Source organism: Brachyhypopomus gauderio, chromosome 9 (genome assembly GCF_052324685.1).
Source record: "Brachyhypopomus gauderio isolate BG-103 chromosome 9, BGAUD_0.2, whole genome shotgun sequence".
In the NCBI taxonomy this organism is placed as follows: domain Eukaryota; kingdom Metazoa; phylum Chordata; class Actinopteri; order Gymnotiformes; family Hypopomidae; genus Brachyhypopomus; species Brachyhypopomus gauderio.
Window position 1 is genome coordinate 16,624,008 of NC_135219.1, and position 22,017 is coordinate 16,646,024.

Below are 22,017 nucleotides of genomic sequence, written 5' to 3' on the forward strand. Positions count from 1 at the left end.
AGGGAGAAGTGTGGGCATGTAAAGTGCAGGTTTTGGTGTAGAGCAGAACAGGCAGCGCGTAGCTGTAGCAGCAGAGATCTGTGTTGTGAATGGGAGGATTATTGCTCTGAAACCTGCACCCTGTAAAACCGCCAGAGGGAACACAGGACAACAGGCTGCTGGCACTGTGTCTGCTGGCACTGTGTCTGCTGCACTGCATCTGCTGCATGGCGTCTGCTGCACGGCGTCTGCTGCACTGCGTCTGCTGCACGGCGTCTGCTGCACTGCGTCTGCTGCACTGCGTCTGCTGTACTGCATCTGCTGCATGGCGTCTGCTGCACGGCGTCTGCTGCACTGCGTCTGCTGCACTGCGTCTGCTGCACGGAGTCTGCTGCACTGCGTCTGCTGCACTGCATCTGCTGCACTGCATCTGCTGCACTGCATCTGCTGCACGGCGTCTGCTGCACTGCGTCTGCTGCACTGCGTCTGCTGCACTGCGTCTGCTGCACTGCATCTGCTGCACTGCATCTGCTGCACTGCGTCTGCTGCACTGCATCTGCTGCACTGCATCTGCTGCACGGAGTCTGCTGCACGGCGTCTGCTGCACTGCGTCTGCTGCACGGCGTCTGCTGCACGGCGTCTGCTGCACGGCATCTGGGTCCATTTGGTTTCCTCAGTTTTAATGATGTTGTTTGACACCTGTAGAAGACAATGGCAGATATGTCCAGCATTATGGAAAATAGGAAATTACCTCACATTAAACTTTATGTTGCTAAGAATGTGAGTGGCATCACTAGACTGAGACTAAAGTAGGCTTAGATTGTATGCACTATAGTTAGACTGAGACTAAAGTAGGCTGAGATTGACTGCAGAGTGTCTGAATAAAATGAAATTGTTATTTAATGATTTAACATATCGCATAATTCTTTCTTCTTTTTCTTTCTTCTATTTTAAAGTGTTTTAAAGCTTCATTTGATTGGCATAAAAATATGAGGCATTAAACTAGGTATTGTAAATCGAATTTGAGGAGCACAATGTGGACCATATATTAAGGGCAGATTTTAAGTCCATAACTTTCAATAGTTATGGAGATTTTGAACCCAATGAAATATGTGATTTTTGTAAGGTTATTTGAAAAAAGATGGTCCATAATGTTGGACTGACGTCCAGTGTGTAGAACAGAAAGGCATGTCTGTAACTGAAGTCTTAAACCTTTGATGTGCAGTCCTGTGCAGTACATTCTGGACCTCGCACCCCTTCCTATTTTTTTCTTAGAAAGAGCATAAACAGGAGGGAAGTGGGAGCTCCTTCCCATGAGCAGGGTGCAGTCAAGGGGGCGTGGCCTCCAGGACACTCCGCTCCCTCTCGTGTCATTGGCCATCCTCAAACCCACAACCAGCTTAAAACCAGAGGCCGGGGCCTGCCCCATCTCGCAGAAGGGGCGCGACGGATAGCGAGAGAGTGTGTTGCAGGGGAGAAGCAAGTGTCAAAACATGCCAGCGTACTCCACCAACATGAGGCTGAAGCTTCCTATATTGGCCTTGATTGTGCAGGTTCTCATTATTGTTCTTTATGGGCTTTTTGTGGTGTACGATGATGGCAAATCAGATCACAAGGACAACCACACTTCAGAAAGCCATGACAGCCAGCCCCTTGCCCTCTATCCCAGTAAGTATCCATAAATCAGCTCCTCTGTCAGAACGTGTAAACACTATCGTTACTTTAGATTGTTACTTTATAAAGGCAGATACTGCATGTGCATATATATATATATATATATATATATATATATATATATATATATATATATATATATATATATATATATATATATATAAAGAGAGAGAGAGAGAGAGAGAGAGAGAGAGAGAAATTGTAGTAAACTAAACAAACGTTTTCTGTGAAACTGGATGTTGTGGACAGAGGTCCTTCATCATCTGTGCAAGCTTCTTTATAAAGTGCTACATATATAGTTTGATATATATGAATAATTTGATGTTTCCCAAATGATTTTATGCTGCTCTTTCCTTTTCAGCAAGCCATTTTAAATTTACTGATATATTTAAAAAAAAATATTTACTGACATTACTGTTTGATTTAACATCTTTAACAGATGATTCTGTTGTTATAGTACTGCAGTCTTGTTTGATTCTGTCCTATCATTCTGTTATTATAGTACTGTAGTCCTGTTTGATTTAGTCCTATGATGCTGTTATTATAGTACTGTAGTCATGCTCGATTTAGTCCTATGATTCTATTGTTATAGTACTGTAGTCCTGTTTGATTTAGTCCTATCATTGTTATTATAGTACTGTAGTCCTGTTTGATTTAGTCCTATGATCCTGTTATTATAGTACTGTAGTCCTGTTTGATTTAGTCCTATGATCCTGTTATTATAGTACTGTAGTCCTGTTTGATTTAGTACTGTAAGCCTGTTTACTTTGTCTCAATATGGCCCATTGGAGCAATTTAAAGTTGATAATTCCCGGCTGAGCCTCTATGTAAACTCTCAGATGGATGTAGCAGTTAACATAATCATTAGTAGAGTATGTGTTTTCATTCAGCAAATCAACCTTCCAAATACACGAGAGAGAGAGAGAGAGAGAGAGAGAGAGAGAGAGAGAGAGACTAGCAGATGTTGTTCTCCCCTTTGAAGAAGCAGAAGGGTTATGGGGTTATAAAAGAGAAAGACAGAGACATAGAGATAGAGAGAGAGACAAACACGGAGACAGAGATATAGACCGGGGGGTGGGGGGGGGGGGGTGCTTCATAAGCAACTTAAGCTGCTTAAAGACAAATGTTTAAACAAAAATTATTGACTAATTATTGACTTTTCATTTAAAAGGTCAAGCATAGTTTGCAGAATGTTTGGGGGGAACGTGTGCGTTTTACGTCCATTTGTAGATGGTGGAGTTTCTTCTTTATCTTCATCACACACTAATAGTTGCTGGTTGGGAAACGGCCCGTGTGAGGGCGGGGAAGGCATGAGCGCAGGAGATTAGCGCTCACATCTGAGGGCAGACCATAGCTGCGCAGTGCAACCAGACCTTACCCTTCAACAACCACTTTATCATTTACTTCAGTATGAGAAAATGTGTGTCCATATAGTGCTTTATGAAAATGATTGGTCAAGTTCTAGACAGAGGGAAACCAGGGTGAAAGAAGTCAAAATGGAGTTATAATTTAACCTTTTTGTTATTGTGGTTAGGGAAAAAACTCCATCAATTTCTTACTGGTTGGAACTGTATTTTGAATATACGTTTGCTCTCTTTCTGTATGAAAGTGCACACTTTTATGTATAAATGAACTATTTTGTTGACCTATTTGCATTTATGAAAAGAGGTGGGAAGGCAGAAGGCAGAGGTTTCACTGGTCTGGGAAAATACAGCTGTCGTTCTGAGTTGGGACCATACAGACCATTCCAGACCTTAGCGATTAGAACTTCAAAGAAATAAAAGGGGAAGAATGCAGTTTTGGATAAAGAAATACACACACACACACACACACACACACACGGATAAGTGTTGTCATCAAGTGCCAAATTAGTGCTGATAGAAAGTAATTGAGTTGCTCTGTAGATTCACAGGGAGGAAAAGCCTTCCAGCCATTTGGCAACAAGCCCTGGAGATTCTTATCAAGAGTTGTTTTACGCATGAAAGTGAACCAAAAAAATTAAAAAAAACAAACAAACCCAAAAACTATGTACTGGTTAAGGAACAATTGTTTATTTATGATAAGTAATAGCCAACTGTGGAGAATTAAACGCTTAAATTAAATTAAAGTGTTCAAAATAAATAACAAAACACTTTTTGTGATGGCAGTAAGTCTTACTGGTCCTGTGAATCTCTTCCTAGTGAATTATACAGCGCTCAAATGATGAAACACGCTCAAATGATGAAACACGCTCAAATGATGAAATGGTGGGATCAGCAAAAAAATATCGCAGACAAGGCCTGGGAGCAAACAGAAGAAAAAATCACCTCAGAAGTATCACTGTGTCTGTAAAACTGCATTTGAAGCAGTGAACAAAAGAAAAAAAGCAGATTGGTTTATAAGTGTTAATAGGTACCATATTCCAATACCAAGGCAAAATTTCTTAACCCAGTAATTGAACCTTTTAAGTCAATTTGCATTTTTGTTTTGGTGATACATTTATGTTACCTGTGTGGTGTCTTCATTCATCTACAACCACCAAAGACATTTGTTTACATATTTGGTCAATCCGAAAGGGCGTCAGGTCAGGCAGTGTAAAGTATCTGGAAGATTCTTCAGGGCAGGGCTATCCTAAAATTATAGATTTTTTTTTCTTGCATAACCAATTTGTGATAAGAGTGGAATTTCAGCATTTTTAATCTTAGCGCATTTGTTTTGAAGCTGTGTTTTTCCTGTTTAGTCTGTGCCTCTATCTCGGTTTAATTATACCTCAGAGCTTACTGCAGATACGCTGATTCCTACTTTCTCCATGAACAATATGAGCCACAGTGCAGTAAGGTACTAGAAGGTTTGATGGTTGTACAGTAAAAACATGTGTTGTGTTTTCACATTAATTTGGTTTTTTTCATTTCCAAAATTTTCCATCATCAAGGCCAAGCAAGAGAACTGAACGCAACGGCTCTAAAATTAAAAACGTGTGATTATCCATTTTCCTATACAAATTCCAGCTAAGCAAATGCACGAGTTATTACATTTGTTTATGAGCAGCAGTAAATTTAGAGTTCCCTTAATTGTTTCTTTGCCAAAGACCGTTTTACACTCATACAGGGAAAAAAGGCATTACTGCCCTCATCTAAAAGCAGTGCTGTACTTCAGGTGTGAACGATTGCTCAAAGGTTGAATCAGAGAAACGAGACGCATATGAAGTTTGTGCCATTGCCAGAAGCTCCACTCAGGCATTGCGTTAGCCACCCAAACCATGGCCTCCTCCGTGCTGTCCTGACTGGGTGGGGAAGCACCCAATTGTTCTAGGGAGGTGCACCCTAACACACTTACCAGATGTGGCGCCTTATAGAGTTGATACAGTAAACCTTCAGGCAGCCAGATATTTCCCCGACTTGTTCCACCAGCGAGTAGAACAGTCGGGAAGCCTCCCAAGGAAGTTGGGAACGCGTCCGTCGTCTCCGTGATGCCACACCTCGCAGATCCGTACACTTCATTGTCTAAAGTTTCTCTCCCGGCGGGAGTGGAAATGAGGTCCTCAGAAAGTCCTTTGCAATCAATCGTGATCATTATCCGCTCCATGACTGAGTGCATATCCTGCGATCCAAAGAGCTTTGATGATAAATTTAGTATCCTGTATTCGCTCCCATGCTCTCTGGCATCTCCATCCATCCATCCATCCATCCATCCATCCATCCATCCATCCCCACCAAAAAAAAAGAGATGAACAGCTCGCTATTTCTCCAGCAAACACCTTTTGCCCTGATTTCTTTAATATGTATGTCCCAAAAAACAAGTACATATATGGTAATATATTAACACGGATCATGCCCAAGTTCACAAAACCTGATACTCTATCACATAGACATGTGATGTTTCATATTTTGACATTTTTTTTATCAACACTTGGAGAGATGATAAACATTCAATGACAATCAAGCAGCTCCTAATGAAAAGTTGATAAGGCAGCCATGTTCTACTGGCCCATTTACAAACCAACCCAGTCACGTTCTCCATAAATCTAAATGAGTACTTATTGATTTTTCACCTGCCAAGATCATGTCAGTATGGTGACAACTCTCTGTCACCACAAGTGGTCAACTTGGTTTCTGTGCGAGATTTAAGCGTTTCAGGTGTCCTTAAGGGTAATTACTAAGGGTCAATGTCATGGATAAACCCTAGTAATGTCATGGATAAACTCAATATTAATCACCACTGTGCGTTGTTTTGGCCCAGGAAACTGTTCAACCTGCTGTCTGTTCATGCTCTAAGTGCTTCAAATGATTGAAGTATTCCTGGTGTTTAATCTCTAAGTGTTCAACCTGCTGTCTGTTCATGCTCTAAGTGCTTCAAATGATTGAAGTATTCCTGGTGTTTAATCTCTAAGTGTTCAACCTGCTGTCTGTTTATGCTCTAAGTGCTTCAAATGATTTAAGTATTCCTGGTGTTTAATTTGCTGTCTGTAAAAAGCACCTTCAGCTTTTATCTGCTTGCTACTCATTTCAATTAATCTGCATTATATTCAGGTGTTTCAGGTGTTTAATCTCTAAGTGTTTAATCTGTTGATTGTTCATACTTTAAGTGTTTCAGGACGTTCATGTGATGATCTTCATCGGTTTCGGCTTCCTCATGACGTTCCTGAAACGCTATGGCTTCAGCAGTGTGGGGATTAACCTGCTGCTAGCCGCCTTGGGCCTGCAGTGGGGTCTCCTCATGCAGAACTTCTGGCATATGAGCGACGGAATAATCAAGGTTTCCATAAATAGGTAAAAGTCTTATCGGTCTGTCTGCCTGTTGCCTTGTCTACCCATGAATCTGTCTAGCTTTGGTAATTAGTAACTCAGTTCATTAGGGTTTCCTAGCCCTATCTCTATGTTTGCTCTGCACTGTTCGAACATAAGCAGTGTATTAGTTAATCAAATGTGTAGCAGGTTATCTGTGCTGAGAGGATACACTGTATGGTCTAAGGTTGGGAGCAAGAGAAACAGTCAAATGAGCTTCTCTGTGTCAGTGTGAAACACTAATTCACGCTCCTCCCTTGACAAATGTGTAAAACTGTCTTCAGAGGGGTCCGTGTGTGCTGTAGTAACTACACCCTTACAGCAGTAGCACTGGTGCTGAGAGCAACGAGGAGGAGGTGGGTGGAGACAATGATGGACAGACGTGCGTGAGACCCAACAGAGGTGGAGAGCACAAAGTTTAGTGAGGACGCCCAGCACAGGAGGACGGGGACGAGCCTAGAGCTTCACCCAATTGTCCCATCCTGCCTGCTGAGCAGGACACGCGATACAAGAGCAGCAGATTTTCTCTGTCCCACTCTGTCAAAGACACGGAAGAGCTTAGGGAAACATGAGTCTGCCACGCATGTGAAATTTGGTCTCTACAGTCAAATCTGCGGCCAGACCATTTGGGCAAAGCTAGTCATGTCTGTCCAGCTCACTGTGTGGCACCTGTTGGATCATCCGTCTCTCAGCGGTCACTCACTAACCAAGCAGTGAGAAATCTCACCAGTTATGGTATTATACCTGGAAATATACATCTAAACACTAAATTAGCATGCAAACCAAAGACTCCTGTATGTGGTATAACCCTCCAGAATATCCAGCAATACATTATTCAGTGGTTTTTTCTGCATTAACATAACCACTGTATCCACTGTAAGAAAACAATTAATTGATGAGTTCATGAATTATCATCTAATCAGCTAATAAACAATGCCCTTGTAAGTTTACATGTGAAATCAAACATGTCTCCTGAACTGGCTGATTTTTTCTAATGTATCATATATTTAACTCTCTCTATTTTTCTCTGTCTTTCTCTATCTTTTCTCTATCTCTCTCTCTCTCTGTCTCTCTCTGTGCAGAATGATCAACGCAGACTTCAGTACAGCGACGGTGCTGATCTCATTTGGTGCTGTGCTGGGCAAAACCAGTCCGGTGCAGCTCCTCATTATGACCTTGCTGGAGATCACCATCTTCTCCCTCAATGAGCACGTGGTGGTGGAAAAGCTGGAGGTGCCCGCTGCAGATCCTTCACCCATCTTCTCATTCCCTCACCTAGCAGAGTAGATTCAAAGTCCTGCCAGGAATTTAGAGAACCTGGTTGGTCTTAATTCACTCCACCAGCTGGATTAATATAATGAGCAAACCTACGTAGACGGATCAAAGTCACGATTTATAACTCCTAGAGCTGAACTGCTCGGTTGTAACTTAGGCACCATAGACACTGGCTCAACTTCAGGTTAACGTCCCACAAAATCTCAACATTAGTGTCCAAGTAGAATTATCAAACACTGTCATTCATTTGTATTTATTGAAAAATATATTAGATATATAATTATAATTATAAATGTATATTAGATTGAATGGGAAAAGCAGATGATTGGATGTAACATCCATACATGAGTTTTTCCATAGTCCCAACTCCAGTAACTCCAGTCCAGTAAAGCTCCAGTCCGCAACTCCAGTAACTCCAGTCCATGTTTTTGTTCTGCTCCATTCAGTGAACACATGGGTCCAGTAAACAGGAGCCTACAGCCCTCGATCAGTTGGTTCAAGTGCGGCTGGAACTCATGTGTTGTCTTTGGATGTCCCCAATGGCTCCTTAATGGAGTACCGATGTACTTTGAGTGGTAACTGACAGTAACACCAAGATATTGGTCTATACGCAGGCCTCTGATGTTGGCGCTTCCATGACTATCCATGCGTTTGGGGCTTACTTTGGTCTGTCTGTGGCCCGAATGCTTTACCGTCCTGGCCTCAGGAACGGGCATGACAACGATGGATCTGTCTACCACTCCGACTTGTTCGCAATGATTGGCAAGTCCACAATCTATACATGACATATGGCTACATAGTGAAAGTCTTGACCAAGGTTGGGTGGATGTTCCAGAAGCATGCGTTTGACCGCGACCGCTCTGTCCGGGCAGGCACCGTCTTCCTGTGGATGTTCTGGCCGAGTTTCAACTCCGCCATAGCGGAGACGAAGCAGGAACAGCTGATGGCCGTCACAAACACCTACTTCTCTCTGGCGGCCTGCGCCCTGGCCGCTTACGCCACCTCCAGCCTGGTGGAGGAGAAGGGCAGACTGGACATGGTGAGAGGAGCCGTCGTCGTGGGACTCCCACCTTTACACCACGCTGAGGACGAACGATCGGCGTTCGTTGGCCCGGTACAATATAGTCCGGTTTATTAAGGCCACCTGTTTGCTTCGCAGGTGCACATTCAGAACGCAACTCTGGCAGGTGGAGTTGCCGTGGGAACGTGCGCCGATATGAGCATCGGGCCTTTCGGCGCCATGGTGATTGGGGTCATCGCGGGGATCATTTCCACCGTTGGCTTCAAGTTCCTCACTGTACGTAAGCTCATTTACATACAAACTCCACCCACATGATCACATGACCTGTAGGTGTTACAGCAGCGTCACAGTTATCCCTTTTACCAATAACAGATGTGGCAAACACATCTACTGTACGTTTTAATGGATACATTATTATTCAAAAGCCCTTAAAATTATTTGCATGCTGTTGCTATTTTCCACCGTGTCGCTTCCTCATACTGAATATTCATCATGTTATTCTTTTGTATTTCGATGCAGCCTGTGTTTGCATCTAAGCTGGGTATTCAGGACACGTGTGGGGTACACAACCTCCATGGCATGCCTGGCATTCTAGGGGGCCTGGCTGGCATCGTCGCTACGGCTCTGGGAAGGAAACACAAGTAAGACTGGCGCAGCGGCACAGGGGGCATGCAAAAGGGCAAGGGTGAAAGGTCAACGACATGGCCATGAACGAGGGGTCTGGAATTTTTTGAGCAAACATGTCCACTTTGCTATGTGAGGCTGGCAAAGTTTTGAAGCATTAAACTTAGGAAGCCAGTTTTAAAACAACGAGCCAATATTTGGGGATGTACACTCAGTACAGGTTATATTTCATGCACTCAAATAAGCATCTTTTAATTCATATCCAGCAATCGTGCCGTAGGCTACTGATCACACAGACCGCTAGTAAACCAAGGCGGACTGCACGCGCACCTTTTCAGTGAAGTTTATGATTGCACATTAATTATGCAGCCTTACTTTTGTTTGATGTTGCAAAACATCTGCGGCTCACGTAAGCAATCCCACATCTGCCCAGATTGTTCAGTTCAATCTGGTGACAGTTTCGTGCATGAGGAATCTTGCACGAAACCTGGAGATTTATCTCCCTCCAGGCTATGATCTTCTAAATTCAGGCCGCTCCAGTACATAGTACCGCCGAACTGCTGCAGACAGATCGGTACGTTGAAAGAGCAGTAACAGGCGACGCACGTGCAGTGTGGATGTGAACCCAGACCCAAACCCCTCTGCACCGTGCATGGGGCTGAGTAGTTCCAAATATTAAATCATTTAATCAATCAGACAATATAATCGATCAGCTGCAATAAGTACTCGTCGGCTGCGCTTTGCGATCAAAAGAGTGGCTGCGATCGCATCGTATGTTTTTGATAGTGTTCTTATTAAAGGTTTTTTTCTTGAGGTGCTCGTATTGTCGGTGGGGATTGTATGCTCTGACCAATATTTCAGATTTTCTTTCTTTCTCTGTTATTAGCGCTTCCCCGGATAAACAGGCGGCTGCTTTAGCTTGTTCCCTGGGGTTTGCCCTGGTTGGAGGAGCCATCACAGGTGAGTCCACATCTCACATCTTTCTAAACATCAGTGATCAACCTCTGAATGTTCCTCAACTTTAGTTGTATGCTTTCAATTCGAATGCAAGTGTTGACACATACAGTAACTCTGTAAAATAGTGGTGGTGAGTACCTGAACACGGCAAATTGCGTTTCTCAGATTGTACACGTTTTTAAAGTGTATATTGTATTACTTTGTAGGCAAATGAATCATTCTGATTTGATCTGTCAGGTCTTGTGATGAAACTTCCATTCTGGGGACAGCCACCTGACCAGAACTGCTTCGATGACTCTGTCTATTGGGAGGTGAGCCTCAGATCATTTTGAAAAAATATATATATAAATGAGAGATGTACCTTAATGTGCATGATAATGAGTGACTTCTGTCTGCAGGTTCCCGAGGAGGATGAGGAGAACGGAGAGAGTCTCACCCATGCAGACCATTCGAAGAGCAAGACAGAAGCCTGAATCTCTCACTTCAGCGTGTTCACACACCACACAGTCCCATACCCAACTCAGGGAACTCAGCCATTTATCAGACCATTTCACAAGCAGTTCAATCAGTCCATACTTAAACACTTCAGCCCTGCGTTATCTCATCATGGTCTGGCCTAAAAGAGTGTTTGTCTTCTCGCTGTCTGTCCACCTGCGTCCACCTGTTGCACAGGGTTTTAATTAGCTACATTTCAACTGTTACCATGTAAAACATGGAGGTCCAAAGAGCGACGTTTTAAAATAACTAAATCCAACTAGGAAGCACCAGATTATTTTATTTAAGGTGGCTGAATGATAGAATTCATTTATGATTATGAATGGAGAGGGAGTAACAAACTGATAAATCTCTACGAAAACTATCCATTTTGTATGCTTCCAATGGACCTGGATATAAGTTGGTAAAGATAAAGCTTTAGAGCTGATTAAGAGTTTGGCTGTTTTTCTTTAGCCAAATAAGAATATGAAAGTAATGTTTCATGGCAAAATGGTGAATCGCCTCCGTTTGTGGATAATTGTCAGCTACGACAGTGGATCTTACTTGCTGGAGATCTGAGCCAAGGACAGACACCAAGCATGAGTGTATTTCAGAGCTCTCACACTGCGCCTGTTTCTGTCAGACTGTCAGGCTGAAGACGACAATTGCACAAAATTGTGAAATGTTAAGCGTGTGACGTTCAGATTCCCCAGAGCAGATATGCAGATAGCACAGTTACTTATAATCAAACTGATTACATTACTCTAACATATATTAGATTTAAAAAATATACATAGCTATATGTATTCTAAATACAAGTCACTTTTTGTTGATTTTTTCAAACAAACGCTGTGTTAGACTTCCCCACTGCAGAGTATTACTCAGTGTATAAGCTATAGGTTATAATGTCATACTGGAGCCCATGGTGACTCTCATGACCTGATCTAAGATCAGTCTTAAGGTCTACTTCACACATTATGCTTCAAACCTGGGTTTTCCTTATGTCAAGCTACCTGTTTTAAAGAAATCCTTATTTTGTTTTCCTTTATTGCTTTAAGCTCATAATGTAGTTTGAATAAATGGACATGGTCAGCCGCTCTTTGCTTACTCCTGTTGAGAGACATTCTAGGATTTGGAAGTTGTCTCAAAAACAAGAAGAGCTCTGCTCACTGAGCAAGAGAGACACAACTGACTTCAACAGACTTCAGCATTTTGAATTATTCAAATATTTGAATGTATCCATATGTGTGAGTGTTATATAAAAACACAAGCTATTAGCATAGTTAGGACAATGTAGCTTTGCAGTGCACTTATATTACAGTAATGATAAAAAAAATGTATGAAACATACTGTCATTAATAAATATGGATTTTATACATTTTTCTGAATTACTGAGAGGAGGTTTTTGGTGCTCATGATAACACAAAAAGATAAGATTTGCACTACAGTACAGTGTAAATTACCAAATTTCAAGAATTAAATATTGAGATTTAATATGTTTCTGAACACACTTTTGTGGACATGTTCTGGTCAAATTTATATTCCATTTATATTCCATAAGAACCGCGGAAAACATCTGATCAACTCCGACCATTTTGCTCTCTACCAGCTTTTCTTCTCTCAGCCACCAGGTGGCACTGTTCACCATGAGCTAGAAGAACGCCGAGCTTTCATTCATCTTATGTTCATTAAGAAACTTCAAAGAGCTTTAATAAATAAATAGATCTTAGAAATAGACTGTGGACAGAGGTTCTCGGTTCGATACAACATAATGGTGTTGGGATGATGAGTTACCTACACTTAAAAAAGCATTAATACAGGGTTGCCAACTTTTCAAGATCGCTTGGAGTGAGATTTGAATCTGGAGGAGGTGGCGAGTGTAAATTGTTGACGGGGGGGGGGGGGGGGGGGGGGGCGTCGTAAATTGTTACCGGGGCGGTGTAAAATGGACACAAGTTAAGTATTATATCGCGATACATCGATCGCCAGTGGTTGGCGCAGAGCGAACTAGTAACTCATTGAATCATAGATATGGATCAGAGGTAAATAAACTAGATTTTTTTTTCGGCGTGAGAAATCGGAAGTGTGACGTGAGAGCGTGTGACAAATGCGTGTGTTGGCAACCCTGATTAATATGAGAGTCTACCAGAGCAATCAGGGCGATTTTCAGTCAGACTAATAAAATCCCCCAAAAGGGGCGGTACTACAGGGAATGAACCTCAACGCTGATTGGACAATGGCATTCAGAGGCAAGAGAAACTGTCCAGAATAGGCGGGTCATTATCATTATAAAGTGCCTTTGAGACATTGTAATTTCGATAAGAAAAAGGTAAGATTTCCCCTTTCACTTTATAATTGTTATTAAGCTGCCCCTTGGGTGTTAAAAATACATATTGGTCAAGCTTAAACACTTTTTATGAATTAAATACAGAATGTCAAAATATGGGCATATTGCAAAATATGTCCACCCTGTCGGGGACAAATGTAATCTTCAGCTATGTTTTTTATTAAATATTTATAATAAAACATACCTTTTCAGAAAGGTCTTGTGTCCCCTTCTAGTTAATACATTTCAGATAATGGGAAAAGACTTTGGGAAATACTAAAATTTGAATAAAATTACAGCTCATCTACAGCGATGGCCAGAGGTCTTCGTTGTTTTTAAAATAAAATGACAAAAACAAATGTAACTAGCAAAACTTTTTAATGGTTTTGTTTGGTCATCATTTGGACATCAGGAAATCACACACAGGGTTACTTTATATTCAGTAAGCACAGGAGAGTAAGCACAGGGGAGACAGGGAACACAGCAAACCCACATGGACCGACACGGGAATAAAACACCAGGGGGTTTATATACACAGAAACAAGACGGTGAAACGAGACTCAGGTGTGCACTAATGACAAGGGCGTGATAGACAGAGGGAAGAACGAATGGGAACAGGGAAGCTAGGCGGGACCAGGGAGGAGGGAGGGGCTAGACCATGGGTTAAAGCAAGAAATTTTCATTTGACTGAAACTTTCATTTTGACATTTTCCTGGCAAAAGACAATGCCAGCAATTACTGACAATGTGGTGTAGTTGGGACAAGGCCTCTTTTGCCTAATTCTACACAATAAACACATTTATAAAGTATATTTATCTAAACAGTCTGTGTAAGGAGAGAAGAGGAGAATCTATGAAGCGGCAAAATGCAACACCTGAGCAATAAATGTATGTAAATGTTTATATAATGGAGTTATCTGGGTGTCCTCTTCCAGAAAATTATTTAAAGACCAAGTCAAATTTAGTGAATCCTGGTGAGTTAAAAAAGGTATGACGCTCTCGAATCAGATTCACTATCGCAAAAACATAAGCCGTAAGATTACCTGATTTAAGTAGGTATGGTCAGGGTGCGAATTATACAATGATAATTGGGGGGGTCAAGTTTTTTTCAGGGTGTAAATGAAAACCAGTACAGCGCAAGCGCATGCTTCAGTAAACTGAAGTCTTACCATCCTTACAGTGTCTTGCTTTCTTACTGTAATGTCTACAGCACGTAAATGATAAATCCATTACATCAGCTGTATGTAGCACATATCACACAATAACCTTTATAGTCATAATATATTATACAACAAAAGCCACCTGACCGATAATGAGTCAGGCAGGCAAACGCGAATGGTTATTAACACGGAATGGTATGATCCACTTTAGGGGTGCTTGAAATCGTATCAGAATATTCTTCCAGCCATAGACACTGCATTTTTTTTGTAGTATTTAACATTATATGTGGGAAGTACATCTAAATGTTTTGACCCCCCCCAAATTATTGGTTTTGCCCCTTTAGGGGGGTTGATGCCTTAAACGGGGGGGGTCTGACCCCCCCAATCCCCCCCGTAATTTGAACCCTGGGTATGGTACAAAAAAATGTAATGTCCAAAAATGGCAAATTAAATCACACAACTGGATAGAGCTTTTAAATACAAACAGAACAACACCGTCAGGATAGGATAACTGCGTACAGTACGTTATTCGCGTACAGTATGTACCTTTGTTCCTACTCAATCCTGGTTTATACTTGACGCGTCGCGAGGGTCCGCGCGCCAAAAATGATGTAAACGCGGTGGCTCCACCCATGCACGAGGTCATGCACCTCTCGAATTTTGTAACTTCGCGCGCATCGCGCTTCAGCACAATGTTTGCGGAGTTCATAAATCTTTACAAGGTGGAATTCAAGCACTTGTACGTCACATTCAATGTCCATTTCAATATTTCCCAGCACGTTAAACTTAATAAAAAACTTAAAAAACAACACTGCTGGTTCGTCGTTCGTCGGCGGGCCAAATTATTTATCAACCGGCGGGCCGCACAGTGTTGCCAACTTAGCGACTTTGTCGCTATATTTAGCGACTTTTCAGACCCTCTAGCGACTTTTTGTAGTAAAAAGCGACTAGCGACAAATCTAGCGACTTTTTGTGGTGTTATTGGAGACTTTTGGCGACTCTGAACAAACACGCTCTTCAGTTGCTGTCCTCTGGGCCGTGAGCCCCGGCGGGTGCTGCCGTGAGCCCCAAAACACTCAGTGCAGTCTCACACTCAGAGCAGATCCTCACCGCTCCACGTCCACACTGCACATGAACTGCGCATGCCCAAAGCTGCCGCCGACGGCGGATGTAAATATAAATGCTTTAGTCTTCAGTGAGACACGAAAAGAAAGCACTGCATTTAACTCACACAGTCTCAGTCATTCTTCACCTCATTCACCACGTAGCCGGTCATTCGACTCGTCCACAGTGCCTCTCTGTGAAAGCTTAACATCTAGCTAACTTGCTCCTCATGTCTCACTCTAAACTCTATTCTCAAAAATACAGGAAAGAGTGGGAATCAAGTCCTGAATTTAAAGGCTGGCTGAAGCCGTGTATTGGAGATGATACACGGGCATGCTGCCTGTATTGTAAGGTTGATTTCTATGCCAACTAGTTCCTGCTAACTGCTACTCATATACTAACATTTAACAACACAGCAAAAAAACTATTTATGTAATTTACGTAAAAATTATTTATACAAATCATTAAAGTCATGTAGTTCTTTTGAGAAGTGACTGCCTATTTCAAAGACAACATATGTTGTTCATTTGTAGTTCTAACATATTTAGGGTGTTTTTTACTCATTTCCTTCTCTCCCAACGTTATTCCTTTACAGCACATATCTATGGCCCCCTGGATGATATTTAATTACTATTAGAACCGGCCCACAGGCCACAGCTGCCCGATGGTGTTTTGCACGCACAAACACTACATTCTCCACAATGTAACGGTAGCCCGCGAAGTCACTGCAGCGCATACAAGCTGCGAGGGTCTGCGCAGCGAAAATGACGTAATCGCAGTGGCTCCGCCCGTGCGCGAGGGCGTCGCACACTGTCGATTCGCATGGTCGTGCACCTCTCGAATTTTGTAAATATTAAGTTAAATATTTATACATATAGTCGAAATGATTCGAAATAATTCGCTTTTTTATTCACATTATTTAATGGGTGTTTATTTTCAAAACGCCCAATCTTAACGTCTTCACGTTCACTCATGTTTCGTCCTGGAATTACAAGAGGCTCGTATTTGTTAACGTAATACAAGAGAACTGTTCAGTCAGACAGATATTTGTTGTGAAACGAAGTAGTTACAATTTCAAGCATTTAAAATAAAGTACTTTAGCCTAAATTCCAGCACTTTTCAAACCTTTATTACTTTATTCATTTAATGTACAGGACATGTTTTCTTTGAAGGAAGTTTGTTTTTATCTGTTTGCTTGTTGAAAAATGTTTTCACTTGAAATTACTGACAGATCCATAAGAAAATATTGCTTTATTCATTTAAGCATTAAATAATATACACTGTGTTAGGTCTTCGTTCAATAGGCTATGTGCAATCATTTCATTATGTTTTAATAAACATTGAACCAGTCCGGCCCTTGGCTTGTAGCAAATTTGGTTTTTTGGCCCTCGATGTATTTGACTTTGACATCCCTGCTTTACAGCTTCAAAAAAATGTATTATGCAAATTAGGTGATGACGTCATTTAGCGACTTCTAGCGACTTTTAGGACAACCAATAGCGACTTTCCTTACTGAGGAGTTGGCAACAGTGGGGCCGCAACGGAGGTGCCCGTATGCCCCGTAGGTGGGCCGTATGTTGTGCACCCCTGTGCTACCACATATCGTTTCAGAGAACACTGCAAAGAATGTGACGGTTTTGGCCGAGGTGTGCGGAGTCGCGCTACGGTCAATCGCGAAAGTATAATCCAGCAAGGCAGGAGTGAGGTAACTTTTCTACGTAAGGTCCGAAAATCAGAAGGCGGGATGACCCACATGTCAATCAAATGACACCGCCGTCATCCATCCAGCGCTGATGATCCAGTGAGAGGATCATATTTCAGCCACAAAACAGATAGCACTCGTGTGTGTGGTTTATTATGATTTGACGGATTTTCCCCAAAAAAATCAAATGACGGAAATCCGTCGTGGTGACGGAGAACTTTAACCCATGGGCTAGACGTGACATAACCCCCCCTCAAGGCGTGCAACTCCGAGGCACGCCAAAAGGGGAGGGGTAGGACAGATGTCGGGGACAGAGACACCACGACACAGAGGGAGACGAGCGGGCGAGGTCGGGGAAGGGAGAACAGGCACGGGGCAGGACAGACGCAAGGGACCATGAACCGGGCTCAAAAAGTAGTGGATGGATGACAGGCTATCATCCATCAGCACTGACGGTTGTATTTTGATTGACATACATGGTAGCCAATCCGACGTCTAGGGTTTGACACACACGCTACTTAATAATACTTAATAATATTTGTACATCTAAATTGATAAGGAGTGAAGTTAAGTGTTTTTTCACAGCACACTTTACAAAGCAGTGTGTGGAGATCTGCCAGACCTCTCTGTCCTCCGTGTGTCTGAGGTTTACAGAGATGTTCCTCCTCGAACTGCACCATTGATAACTACGATGGGCATCTCCCAAGACCATCCACTGGTTGAGAGTGCATTTGGATTGGTGCAAGCTGGTAGTCATCTGTCTTACCAGTAGCCAGTGGCTAAAGATTACATCACCCTGCCATGATGCACCTCTGCCTCCAGATGTTCCTTCGGTTGTTTACAGACTGGCATCTTCAGACTGCATGTTTGTTTGCAGTGAAAAAGAACAGCTCCACCTCAATTCTCGTACCATGACATGGGAAATGGCGCACAAAGTTGAGTGCGCAACCAGAAAGCAAAGTGAATGTGGAGAATGGCATCAGCTTAGAAAGCCACGTTTAACTTCCTCATGTTTCCAAGAAATTTGTTCCATTAGAGGACAAAGTTCAGGGGGGGCAACTGGCTGACAGGATCCTGAAAAGATCTTATCAAACCTCTGCTATGAGAAGAGGAATTGCTATGGAGCCAGCTGCTCTTCAAGAATACAGCCAGACCAGAAATGTCAACGTCTACCCTTGTGGATTTGTGGTTTACCCAGATACACCTCTATGGGTCATCAGACCTCTACAAACTGATCCAGAATGCAGCAGCACGACTGGTCTTCAATCTCCCCAAGTTCACATGTCACTCCAGTGCTGCATTCTCTTTACTGCCTTCCAGTAGCTGCATACATCAGATCTAAAACCTTGATGCTTGCCTGCAAAGCCAAAAATGGACCAACCCCTCCCTACATGATGGCCATGGTCAGAGCCCCATCCAAATCTAGAGTACTTTGAACCTCAAGTACGGCTTGGCTTAAAACGCCATGCTTAAAGTCTCACGAAAAACAAACTTCAAGACCTGTCCTGGCTCCGAGATAGTGGAATGAGCTTCCATTGGCTGTCCAGACTGCAGAGTCCCTAGTAGTCTTCAAATGACTGAAGACTCATCTGTAGAACAGACTTTCTAGTTCTTTCCGTGGTATGATATAGTACCTATGTGAATTTGCATTTCTTGTAGGTATCCATTTAAATTCCTGTAGTTTTGCAATATACAGCCTATGTTTTTGTGTACTTCTAGGTATTTGCATTGATTTCTGTAGTTTAGTAGTATTCTGGTTCGAGGGTATCTTGAATTCTGACCTATCTATGTACTATTTAGAATTAATTCTGTGAACAGATGGCAAAGCACTTCGTAAGGCGCTCTGGATACATGTAAATGATAAGGAGTGTATCTTTCATTTCACATCAGTGTTATGTGTTTGTAGTTGTGTTCAGGCTACTGATATTGGTGATAGAGAAAGACACAGAGTACAGTCCAGGTCATCAACAAGGAATCCCTTGTCTACCATAATAATAATAATAATAATAATAAGTTAAACTTATATAGTGCCTTTACAAGTCCCAAGGTCGCTTAAATGTCGCGACCATAATGGCCATGTCAGGTGTCAGTAGAGATGTGATGCCTGACTGCCTGGCTCCATGTGGTACCATCCCCAACATACCTTTGAAAGTGCAGTGGGACTTGTATGTTGAAAATACTTCACTTTGCAGCAGTGAAAGTGATGGAGTCTGGCAGCGAAGCTCTGTGCAGTCAATCACTACCTGTGTGTCTGGGTACCTTGAGAACTCCTTGGGCAGGTGAGCCTTGATGACTTCGGGTGGCATCCAGATACACACGGATCCCAGCAGTGTGTAAAGGAAGTTGGCCCACGTAATGATGATCCGGCTCACGGTGGTGCGGTGAATAAAAAATCTGTGCCCAAGATCCCTCTGTTTTAGGCCAACCGACAAGTACATCAGAAAGAGGAACAGCTCATCAATTGGTGTTAGCTTCTGAATTGGGCAAAAACAAAGAGAACACATACACAAATTATATTTTTAAAAGATTAAAATAATATACACAGTCCGGTCACATTATGAACACCCCTTGTAACTATACTCTTTGTGGATGTTTTCAGTTAATTAGGTTATATAGGATCAGATCATATAGCACTTTGTAGTTATACAATAATCAGACTGTAATCTGTCTCTTTCTCTGTATACTTTATTAACCAGATTTTACTCTGTTCTTCGATAAATAGCAGCTATTGTTTGGGTGAGCATTGCCAGCACTATCGTGACCCTGATGTGGTAGTGGTGTGGTAATGTGGCTTTGTCCATATACATTCCACTTTACTAGACATACCTACCATGTGGGTCCACCTTGTAGGTGTAAAGTCAGAGACAATAACTGATCTGTCTGTGCACAGTTTCTAAGTCATCTAGATATTCATCAGTGTTCACAGAGCACTGCACACATTATACCTTTGGCTGTAAATTATTGGTAAGTGCAATCCTGGTCCAGTAGACGCCCTGTCCTTTACATTTTAGTGTCTTCACTGCTCCCAGCACACTTTTCAAGTTGGAAGGGGTGTTAAAGCAGTGAAAGCACTCAAATGTTCAGGGAATGCACAGGACCAGGTTTGGAGAAACACTGGGTTAGTGGACTTTTTTTTAGCAAGCAGTAAATCTGAGTGTTTAAAAATGTACATTGGATCAAGCTTTATCTGATCCAATCCTGAATAATAGCTGCTCTGTAGTGTTTAAATAGGGTCAATAAAGTATACAAAAAGGTACTGATACTGAAGAACAGGGGTGCTGGATCCTGGTCCTAGAGATGTATCACCCTAAAGTTCACCTATATGATCAGTGCAACTGAGAACATCCACAAAGACTTGATTTACAAGGAGGTGGTCATAATATTCTGACTGGCATGTATAGATTACACATTAAATATGAGAAAGAAAAAAAAACAGCTGTACTTACAGTGGGTCTTGACAACGCTTCCTCAAGGGCACTCAAGTGGGAGCCTCCACTGGCCTGACCAACACGAAGCATTGTGGATGTTGATGGCTCAATAAGACTCCAGAAGGTCATTAGATGGTAATATGTGGCAAATCTAGATATAACCAACACCGATTCCTAAGTTGATCCTTGCACTCCACCAGACATGTGCATGTGTTTCCCTAATCCAGTTCTCAACACACCTCTACCATATTGTTCTTACTGATAAACATTGTAAGGGTGTGTTAAGAGCTGGGTGAGGGAGAAAAAACATGAACTGTCAACATGGACAGCAAGGGTGAAATACCTGATTTACGAAAATGCAAATATTTGTTACTACCAAAATAACGACATTAACTGAATTTTAGCCAGTCTTTTCAACATACAAATAGTGCAATGAATTCACCAGGGATATATTTTAGGATTCAAGCAACTGCTGCACGTTCGGCTGCAAAACGTATTTTGTATTCTATTTAGTGCACTACACAATGAGTGGGGAGCTATTTGGGTCATGACCTAGGAAACACAGCTACAAGTTACCTAAATCAGTGTTTTATAATCCTAACCCTGTACTTTTAGGGGTTTTTTTCCTGCTCCAAACACCTGGTGCAAAAATGCGATCAATACTCTATAATAATAACTCTCTATTGAGATAAAATGGGCATTTTAACGTAGGAAATTTGCTAATAGTAAATAATTAACTCACCTCGTATAAAAACGAGTGTCGTCGTCTGATCCAACAACTCGTTGCAGACCAAAGCGTTGTTTGACAGACAGATCCTCCAGTTTTGACTTTAGTTGCTGCAGTTGTTCTTCAAGTTCCTTATTGTTCATAATGAGAAGATCGGCTGCGGGTTGTGGCGTCGCATCGTGATCAAGATGTTGTAACGACACGTCCAGTAACTCCGCCGCCGTCATCCAGAGAGCTCACGTTACGTGGCCTTTCTCTTCTTCCCCAAACACTGAGTCGCGGGTTAGTTTGAGTGCGCCGCTGTTACTCCAGATTCCACAGGGGGCGCTATTTCACAGTTTCTGTTCACACACACGAGCGCTTTGCGAACGCTACATAAACTACGCTGCTTTCTTTTCTCGTTTTGTTGGTGTCCGCAAGCCAAAATATGACAGATGTTTGTATTTACATTTTATCGTCTCTTAATTATATAAAGGTACTTAAACAAGAATGTTTCGTTACATCATTTTACACGAAAATAGCCAGCCTCATCGTAAGCAAGCTCGGTAAGATGCTGCCATTATTAATTGTTTTCTGCTATTGTGGAGTCACAAAGTACTATTGATTCAGTGGGTCACATATTCTGATGGCTGCCGACAATTTAGAGACGATAGATAGACAATTTAGAGACGATAAAATGTAAATACAAACGTCTGTCATCTTTTGGCTAGCGGACAGCAGCAAAACGAGAAAGATAATCGCATTCGCGTAGTTTACGGAGCTCGTAAAGCGCTGGTGTCTGTGAAGATAAACTGTGAAATAGCG

General features: G+C 42.1%; 2 protein-coding genes across 2 annotated transcripts; one reads left to right on the forward strand and one right to left on the reverse strand.

Annotated features, from left to right (window-relative positions):
• Positions 1-1,400: 1,400 nt before the first annotated feature.
• Positions 1,401-12,145, forward strand: rhag (Rh associated glycoprotein). The gene is made up of 10 exons (XM_077017650.1): positions 1,401-1,647; positions 6,218-6,401; positions 7,499-7,649; positions 8,306-8,453; positions 8,564-8,730; positions 8,851-8,988; positions 9,232-9,353; positions 10,223-10,296; positions 10,531-10,604; positions 10,692-12,145. Exons 1-10 carry the CDS (start codon positions 1,473-1,475, stop codon positions 10,764-10,766), a joined length of 1,308 nt encoding a protein of 435 aa, XP_076873765.1. The 5' UTR covers positions 1,401-1,472; the 3' UTR covers positions 10,767-12,145.
• On the reverse strand, positions 5,371-21,489 carry LOC143523279 (uncharacterized). The gene is made up of 4 exons (XM_077017651.1): positions 21,229-21,489; positions 20,505-20,637; positions 19,318-19,532; positions 5,371-7,713 (listed from the first exon to the last, which is right to left on the reverse strand). Exons 1-4 carry the CDS (start codon positions 21,438-21,440, stop codon positions 7,692-7,694), a joined length of 582 nt encoding a protein of 193 aa, XP_076873766.1. The 5' UTR covers positions 21,441-21,489; the 3' UTR covers positions 5,371-7,691.
• Positions 21,490-22,017: the final 528 nt, after the last annotated feature.